This window comes from Moschus berezovskii, chromosome 4 (assembly GCF_049115385.1).
Source record: "Moschus berezovskii isolate FMDL1 chromosome 4, NW_MosBer_1.0, whole genome shotgun sequence".
Classification (NCBI taxonomy): Eukaryota; Metazoa; Chordata; class Mammalia; order Artiodactyla; family Moschidae; genus Moschus; species Moschus berezovskii.
The window spans coordinates 18,993,262-19,003,015 of NC_142463.1; the positions used below are offsets into that span (position 1 = coordinate 18,993,262).

The 9,754-nt window shown below is 45.4% G+C and overlaps 1 protein-coding gene across 10 annotated transcripts in view; it reads right to left on the minus strand.

Moving 5' to 3' along the window:
• The window catches only part of ERI3 (ERI1 exoribonuclease family member 3), a 129,542-nt gene extending 122,196 nt beyond the window's left edge, over positions 1-7,346 (minus strand). For 9 of the 10 annotated variants that reach the window (XM_088835243.1, XM_055403826.2, XM_055403822.2 and 6 more), the window contains exons 1-2: positions 6,933-7,291; positions 4,431-4,506 (exon numbers count right to left, since the gene is read on the minus strand). In XM_088835243.1, the coding sequence (XP_088691369.1) occupies positions 4,431-4,506; positions 6,933-7,067 (211 nt within the window). In that variant the 5' untranslated portion in view covers positions 7,068-7,291. The other variant, XM_088835242.1, reaches the window with a different exon arrangement.
• Positions 7,347-9,754: the final 2,408 nt, after the last annotated feature.

Sequence of the window (9,754 nt, forward strand, 5' to 3'; positions counted from 1 at the left end):
CATCAAGCAAAATAGGTAACAGCATTCCCATTTCACACGTAAGAACACTAAGGCCGAGATGCACTCAGCTCTTCAGGGCCCTGTTCTCCTCTCCTACATCTGAGGGCCCACGGTCTCCACTTGGCTGATCCTCCCATCAGCCATGAGGCTAACAATGCATATCAACTGTAGTTTTTCTTCTGAGCTAAGATATGACTTTAACTAAAAGAAACTCAACCATAAGCAATAATTAAGTCTGTCCAAATCACCCAAATTTGTTTCTAAGAAGAAAAACAAATTGCAGCCCTGGGTACAAAAGCGGAAACAGGAAGCAATGTCTTGGATTAGAACAACTGCAGCACAACGAACTCAAAGCCTTTCCTCCAACCCAGTTCCATAGGAGCAAATCTTCCCATCTCACAGAGTAAAGAAACTGGCAGGAAGCAGGATGACAACCAGCTCGTGCTCAGGCCCCTTAACATGATGTTTCCTTTTACAAATCTGTGCCTTGGCAACTGCTGCTACCCCTGTTTTGAAATGTACTTCCATTTTCATGCGGGAGACCTGGGTTCGATCCCTGGGTTGGGAAGATCTCCTGGAGAAGGAAATGGCAACCCACTCCAGTACTCTTGCCTGGAGAATCCCACAGACAGAGGAGACTGGCAGGCCACAGTCCATGGGGTCGCAAAGAGTCGGACATGACTGAGCAACTTCACTTCACTTCACTTCCATTTTCATCAGGCAAATTACTGCTCCTTCTTCAAAACTCGGCTCAAATCCCCCCCTTTTAGTAACTCTCTCTGACACGTCAGAAAGTTGATTGCTTAAGTGATCCAGCAGCACAGTTTAATCCTACTTCATAACTTTCATCTTACTATATTGTAAGATTTTAGTTACCTGATTCTCCTCTTACCAGTCATCTTCATGGAGATGAGAATTTTCAGAGAGTTTCATCAGGTGAGAATAATGGAAGATAGGTGTAGGGGTATATGTTACGTATGTGTGTAAAAAGTACTTCTTTAAGTTGGACCATCGAAGCCATTTTAAAATCCCAAGTAGCATTAAAGTAAAGCATAGTTTTTCTCCATCTAAGGAGTATATGAGTTCTAAAAAGTGTGAGGAACACTGAACTAGGCCTAGATCCGTAAGGGCAAGGACCACGTTCTATTCATTTCTGTACTCTCAGCACAGGGCCAGGCACAAAGTAAGTGGGAGGCAACCTTTGAACGACTTATGACATCAACTGCTCTGGAACTGGAACATGTCAGAACAGAGCAGGGCCTAAGAACCGGGAAAAGCTTCTTTTCTTTCTGTCTTCTTCCTACCCCCCTACCCCCTACCAATTCTGTCCTCCCCAGTTAGAGAGAGTGAGCCAGCATTGCCTTGGTGCAGGAATACTATTAAAAGGATTAATTTAGGGACCGGTGTTTGGACTGTCACATCCAATCACTACCCACAGATCTACAGCTTCCCAAATCAAGCTCATGCAAAGAGGAATCAATTGCAAGGACACAGAGGGTCTGAACAGGCATACTAATGGCCTCCCGAGGTGCCAGCGGCCAGCTCTGACACTCCCATAAATTATCTGCCTTTTGATTTTACCTGTAGCTGTGGGGCACGAGGCACAATTTTGAACATATCAAAGCAATCTCTCGTCACCCAAGGCTCCCCCAAGAATGTCCCCAAAGGGGGATGGTCTAAAAACAATGACCCAAAGGGAATCTGCTTCCCAGCAGGCCTGTTCCTAGCAGTCATCAATTAAAACCCAACAGGACCAAGTGAATAAACGGACGCAGATCAAGACGAGCAGATGTGGACAAGGCATGCGGCAGACCACAGTTCCGCATCAACTATACACCTCTCACTCAAAGGAAGAGAAATCACAGCAATAAACTCACACAATTTCATCGGGAGGCAACCGCACCAGCTGACAGCACACTCAACCCTCCCGGGCCTCAGTTTCCTCACTTGTGTAGCAAGGACAATAATGCTGACCACCTGACCCACTTCCCAGAGGGGTGGCGAAAAGTAATTTACAAAAGAAAACATTCAAGAGGCACTTTACAAAAGATGAAGTGCCACAAGGGTGGCAACACTAATAAAGGACCCTGACAGCCTGGGAGAAATGACTGGCCACACTGTGATGAATTTCTTTCAGGTAGCTGCTCGCCCAGTTCACTTCACTGATGGTGCTGGGGCTAAGGTCCACCCCAAAGAAAGTTCTGGAATTCCGAATGGGACTCCTGCTGTCTGAAAATTTTCCACTGTGAAAAGCAGCGTCTTGCCTTAATTATTATTTACTCCTGTCTGCCAGCTGCCTCTGCCAGGGGCTGCATTTCTATCACAGGGCCACAATGACAATTGTGAGGACCCCAAACGTACTAAGCCAAAGGCCAAGTCACCTGATTGCCAGCTGCTTTTTTAAAAAATTGTGTAAAATACTATTAATAACAAAAGTTAAGGACACTGTGCTAGGAGTTTTACATCTCATCAAATCCTTAACCAACTTTCCATTTTACAGACATGAAAGCTAAATTCAGAGAAGTCAGTCACTTGCCCAAGGTCACAAAAGCACTGCTATCAGAAACCTACAGGATTCCCTTCAGCAATGCACACCAGAACTTATAGGAGGAGGTAGACAATTCATCAGACACTCACAAATACTTTATTTGGTCCCTGTACCTGACACATACCGTCATACTCAACTAGAAGAAAGTCTCAAAACCAGAGAAAGGTCACTGATTTGCTACAAGCAAACAAAGGAGAGACTAAGTAGGACATATAAGGAATAAGGCAACATCCTGGGAAGCTTAGGAACATGGGTCCCCCTCTGTGTATACAGTTCAGGAAGCTCAAAGTAATTGACATTAAGCTATGAGACCAAAGACTAAAATGTCTCCCAGGCTACATTTCCTACTTTTTACAATAGAAAAGAGTTTCCCAAAACTTTTCATGCATTCCACACCAACTTGTCCTTCCCACCCATCTTTTCTACTCTGTGAAACAGGAGCTGGTATTGCCAACAATTTCTCAGGTAGATATCCTTTAAGCTCAAGTAGATAATCAGAAAATTAGTGAAGAGGAGAGCATACACATCGATGCAAAGATTCAGGTGTACTCAATTTTTAGTTCTCAAAACATTGCCTCAATAGCAAAAATATAAAATGTCACCCATATGTAACTGCCACAGCCTCCTTACTGGTCTCTCTGCCTATCCCAATCTATTCTTAACACTGAACATTGAAATCAAACCAAACTTTCCAAAACGCAAATGTAGTACTAGGCTGCTGCTTAACTCTTCAATGGCTTCTCACTACTTTTATGATGGTCTGATCTAGTGGTTGGTTCATAGGCCAAATCCAGCTGCCACCTGTTTTTATAAAGTTTTACTGGAATACAGCCATGCTCATTCATTTTCATACTATGGCTGCTTTTGTGCCATAGCAACAGCGTAAAGCGTTGTGACAAAGACCCATAAAGGCTAACTATTTACTACCTGGTCCTATACAGAAAGTTTGCTGACCTAATCTTTCCTTTCTACCCACTATTTAATCCTAAGAATTGATAAGACCCTGGCTTCTGCTTACCTCTCCTCCTTCATTTCTTACCATATTCCCCTGGCCACTGAGTTTTCTGTGTTTCAATCACACTCAACTCAACAAAGCTCTGACTTTTACGCTTAATTCTTCACATCTTCATTCAATTCTAGCTGAGTAGGTTACTTCCTCTGTAAAGCCTTCCCTGAACCCACCAGTCTGGGTTGGAGCTTCTTCTAAGTACTCTCAGAGCACACATACTTACCTTGTTACAGCCCTCTCAGAGGTCTCATAACTGCTTCTTTGCTATCTGTCTCTCCCATGTAGGCTCCTCAGGAACAGAGACACCAGTTGTCTTGTTCACAAGCCCAACACCAAGCAAAATGCCTGGACCTCAATTATTCAACGAACAGCCTCTGAGATCCTGGATATCAATCAACAGAGTATAACCTTTTAGCCAGCCCCCAAAATCCTCATAAAATGGAAACAGGCTGGAATTAACCATCTACCCAGAGGTGATCCACAACCCAAATTAAACCAAGATCCCAAAGGCCTTGGTAAAATGCATTTATAAAAAACCAAATAAATATGATCCTTCCTAATGTCTTAAGACGTGTTATTTCTTAGGACAAAGAATTATTCCAGCTCTATTCAAAATTCCTGAATTTCAAGTAGGTGTTTGTGCAATATCCACAAAGAAATCACGGCAGAACTTGGTCTGGATACCCCACCTCCAACTCTCACCAGTTCATAAACTTTGCATAAGTTTCAGTCATCTTTCAGCATATGGTATTTTGTCAGAAAAAGCTACAGAAAAGTAAAATGTGCACCAGTCCCCACTCCCTTCCCTCCAAGCCCAAATATTCATCAGGAAGACGTCAAGCCAAAACTTGACCATGCAATAAGATTTCTCACCTCTCCTTACTTCGAAGATGCCAAGACTGGCCGCTGGGGATGCTGAAGGTTCAGTAAGAGCTGGAAAGCCCCAATGCTGTGGATAAATACACATCTCTGCAACAAGTCTGTTTCAATATAAATGATCATATCCCCAGGAGCCTGCTGTTTGAAACAACTTAAGAACACACTATACTTCAAACTCCTAAACTCAAACTACTTTGGGATAACAGTTATCTATGTGGAAGCACAGTACCAGTAGAGTTTTCAGAAGCTACAGTTGACCTGTGAACAACACAGGTTTGAACTGTGTGGGCCTACTTCCTACGTTAGGGTGTTTTTCAATAAATGTACTGGACACTTTTTTGGAGACGCGTGACAATTTTTAAAAACTTGCAGATAAGCCAAGCAGCCTAGACATGCCAAAAAATTTAAGAAAAAAATAAGATGTCATGAATGTGTTAAATGCAAGTACATATACATATAACAAACAAAATATGTGTTAATCAACTGCTTATGTTATCAGTAAAGCTTCCAGTCAAAGCTATTAGTAGTTAAAGTTATAAGCAGATTTTTCAACTGTGTGAGGAGTTGGTCTCCTAAACTCTTGCGTTTTTCAGTGGTCAACATATATATTTTTGGAATGATAAATTTCATTTTCTCCAGTAGCATATTTTTCTTCCAAAGGAGGTTTATCTCCTAGAGACACTAAACATTTAAAATATCTGAGCCTGGACTGAGAAATATGGCCATGAAGTGGTGGCTCTCTGGATAATCCAGAATCCTAGTATAGTCAAGGAGGGGACACTGGTAACAGCTGACAATATTCATAACTCAGGAACTGAGGCAGGGATTGGGGAAAGCACTGACTGCCACAAAACCACAGGCTATATTGCAAATGGGCCACACAGACCAGGTAACACTTGCAGAATACATGCAGGTCTGCCTCAAGTTCTAAAAAAGTCAAGGTAACCAAACCCCAAGTCAAATCATCAATGGATACCTATCATATTAATTCAGACTTAATTATCACTTAATTCAGATCTTCCATACTTTCTCTTCAGAGCACATAAATCTTACACCTTTTACTAACCACATCTTCCAAAAGACTAGAAGCTGCAGAGGTGCCCTTGTAAGCCAGCAAGCAACGCACTTGCACAAAGAAACACCTATGTTTGGAACTAATCTACTCCTGTCTACCACTCTACACATTTAACACTTTATTCTACTCAGATCCCCTAGGAAAATGCCACTCGCCAACTTACCCCACCACAAAGAAAACACTTTTCAAAGTGAAAGGGAATAAAAGCACTTTTATTTGGAAATTTCAAGTTGCAAGGAGAGCTCTCAGCCAAGCTCTGTGACCTAGCTAGGCCATTATTTACAGGATCTTTGGGCAGGAATTGTTAATGAGCTTTTAATTTGGAGTGCTTAAGTTGCCAAAGTGCTCTGAGCTCCAGTGAAGCACCACAGAATCCATAAAGGAAACCTTATCAATCACTTCCCGGCAGCTACCTTCCCCCAACCCCCACCTCTCTGAGGAGAGGCAGCCAAGTGGGTTTCTAACCAAGATCACAGACACACACATTAGTGGAGTCACACTCCAAGTCCCTGTTTATAAATTGGCTTTTAAATGGTAGGGAATTCAGGTATAATATACTTAAGCTCCAGGCATGAACCCACCAAAACAAGGCATGCTGTGTATGATAAAGTCCAAATAAAGCAGAATTTGATGAAGCCAATTTCTGGTAGAAACTCTACAATCAAAAATCATTCAGCCAATCACAACCTACTATAGTTCAAATAGTGTACAGTCTTCAGCCAACGGGATTCCTGTTTTTTTGCCCTTCAGTTGGAAGGCTGATAAAATGTCTGACAAGAACTAATACCAGAAACCTATAACAGAGGCAATGATGGGTAGTACCAGTTTGCAAAATCCAGCCCTAAGGACAGAATTCAAGCCCCCAAAGAGGAGCCATGTTCAGCATTTTTCAAGTCAACAAGACGCAGTTACATTTTGCAAGACTTTGCAGTCAAGCCCCAATCCAAGTTCATGACTTTTTAGAAAACACCTGTTGCTGGAGCATTTGCAGGAAAAACAAACAGGAAGCTAGCCAAGTTAGGCCCTTTATTCACTCTTTCCACCATAACTACTACCACGGATACAGATTTACAAAGACGTAAACTGCTAATCTTGCGTGTCTGCGCGTATGTGTGTCGGAGAGGGGGTAAAAGGGATGTTCTATCTACCATTTCCTTGCTAGTTTTCCATCCTCTTTGATCAAACCTCTTTCTCCTCCTAAGGAACCCCAGGTTAGAAGTCAGCATGCTTCATCACCTCACCCAGCCTGTCCTGCAAAGCCCTGCCCCTCTCCCTCTCCGCCTGAACGTTTTTCAGTAGACCATACGCATCCAGGATGAGCACAGGGGCCAGCACCCCAGGCTGCCCAAACTGCGCGCCGCGACCCTCACCCCGCATGCATTACCAGGGCCCAATCTGGGGGGCCTCGCCGCATCACCCACCCCGGGATGTTGCCCCCAACTCGGGCCCATCCAAGTCCAAGGGATTGTAAGCGGAGGAGCAGGGGGCCAGGAGACCAGCCCTCCTTCCCAGGGCCGCCCCCGCCCCCCGTCAGCAGCGGGAGAGGCTGTCGCCATGGCAACGCCCCCTCCTCGGGGCCAGCGCGGCAGGCTCCCTCCAGGTGCAGGCCCCGACGTCTCCCTCGGCCTGAGCAGAAGCTCAGGACAGTTTACGGCGGCGGGCGCGGCCCGCGCCGACTGCGGCGCCGGCCAGGCAGAAGCAGGGCCAGCTCCGCCCGCTCCCCACCGCCCGTTCCCGGCCGCCTCAACAGCGGCAGCCAGCACCACGAGTCCACAACACACCGACTCACCTCCGCGCACTCTGACCCCGGTCGACGCGGCGGACGGGCGGGCGCGGTGGCCAACCGCTGAGCCCGCCGCCGACTCCTCCGACCAATGGGCTGCAGGAGGGCGGGGCTTCTTCTCCCCGAAGGCTCGCTCTCCCGCCGACATGCGCGCTAAGGTGTGCCAAGATGGTGACTCCCTTCGGCAGGCCTTATGGGACTTGTAGTTTTGATATTGCACGTATTTAGAAGAAAGTGAAGGGGCCTCATTTGGGAGCTGTGAAGAAATTTTTTTAAAAAACGAAACTTTTGAGTCCTGGAACGACCCAGGTAACCCACTTCTGTTTTCCCACCGTCCAGTATGCTCATGAGGTGAGTATAGGTTCATAAGGTGACATGCTGTACTTAGATGTCACCTCATGAGTCGTTCATTCAACAAGTCATTATTATCATTACCTCTCTGAGGTGAGTGTGGGGAAAACCTGAAAGGAGGGGGATTTTAGGCGAAGAAGAAAATGGTTAGATTTCTGAAGGGCCTTCCCAAGGAAGAGGGAACTGAGTTGGTCTGATCAGCTCCACAGGGAACTTAAGAGTTAAAAGGATTCTTGCCTCAGCTACAGAGAATTTCCACAGTCAACTACTTCTGTCAACTGGAAGAAGCTCTGGCCAAAGCCAGAGATGTATTTCTTCATCTTGGTTATGCCTCTCTGGGAAGTCAAGAGTACCAGGTTCTGAGCTGCGGAATCCCAGCCTTGGCCAAGCCAGTGTTGACTCTGACAGCCTCCCACTCAGCCAGGAACCGTCCTCTGGGCCCAACTTCAGTCACCAAGCCCTCTGTCTGCCAATCTGAATATATTCAGTTAAGAAAATGATGTCATTTCTGGGCCTTACCACCTCCATGAGATCTGACCTTAACATAATATGGTTTCCACCTGAGCTGGGAAAACCTGGTAATCCCTATATTAGGGAATGTGGTGGCTCAGATGGTAAAGCGTCTGGCTCCAGTGTGGGAGACCCAGGTTCGATCCCTGGGTTGGGAAGATCTCCTGGAGAAGGAAACAGACAACCCACTCCAGTACTCTTGCCTGGAGAATCCCACCGACAGAGGAGCCTGGTAGGCTACAGTCCACGGGGTCGCAAAGAGTCGGACACGACTGAGCGACTTCACTTTCACTTTTCACCTTAATCCCACATAGTGGATTAGGCGATTCTGCTCTGCACCTGCAGAATTTATGGCATGGTTTTATAATTGTCTGTTTCTTTCTTGTCTCTCCCCCAGGGCTGTAAACTCCTTTAACATAGGCATTATTTGCATATTGTTTAACTGAGCACAGCCTAGCACATGCTCTGTTTTGGGAAGACCATGAATTCATTCACTCAGTGAATACTATGAAGCATCTCTGAAGTGTCAGGTGCTGGAATAAAGAAGTGGATTATGCATGCTTCCCAGTGGGCTTTCCAGGTGGCGCAGTGGTAAATAACCCACCTGCCAATGCAGGAGTCTGGAGTTTGATCCCTGGTTCAGGAGGATCCCCTGGAGAAAGGGAATGGCTACCTACTCCAGTACTCTTGCCTGGAGAACTCCATGGACAGAGGAGCCTGGTGGGCTATAGTCCATGGGGTCGCAAATAGTCGGACACGACTAAGCGACTAACACAACACACACACTATGCTGTGAAGTAGTACCCAGCATAGTTCCAGACATAAAGCAGGCATACAATAAATGTTTGTGAATAAATCAGGAAATAAGCATCAGCAGGGACCAGTGTCTCCTAACCCAAGGTCAGTAAAGTGGAAATACATCTATCGTATCCCCTGATTTTTGGAGCTGGAATTGGGTCTTCCTCCTCCCATTAAGGGCTTCCCTGGTGGCTCAGATGGTAAAGAATCCACCTGCAACACGGGAGACCTGGGTTCGATCTCTGGGTTGGGAAGATCCCGTAGAGAAGGAAAAGACTACCCGTTCCCAGTATACCCAGTATTCTGGCCTGGAGAATTCCATGGGCTATATAGCTCATGGGGTTGCAAAGAGTAGGACACGACTGAGCGACTTTCACTTTCCTCTTATTAATGTTATCTAGACGTTAATCCCAGTTGATCAGATCAGTCAACATGTTTTATTATATAGTGCCTCTGATAAGTGTCAGGCACTGTTTCTTTTGCTGAGGATTCATTGGTGAGTAAGTCACACAAAATCTATGTCCCCCTTTTATATTAGGGAAGAAGAGGGAGAGGAAGAGCAGACAATAAACAAATAGGTAAATAGATAAAATTAGACCAGTAAGAGGCCGTAGTATGGCCTCTCTTGCCTCTGGCTTTGTTATATCCTAAATCTGGTCTGAGAATAAGTCATAGCCAGTCTTCTTGGCTGTAAGAATGAAGTAAACATACTGTATAAGGATTGGAAGTTTTCCTTAGTGCCTAGCCCCAGGATTCTCCATGGAGACTTCCATGGTCCCCTCGACTGCCCCAAAATGTGTT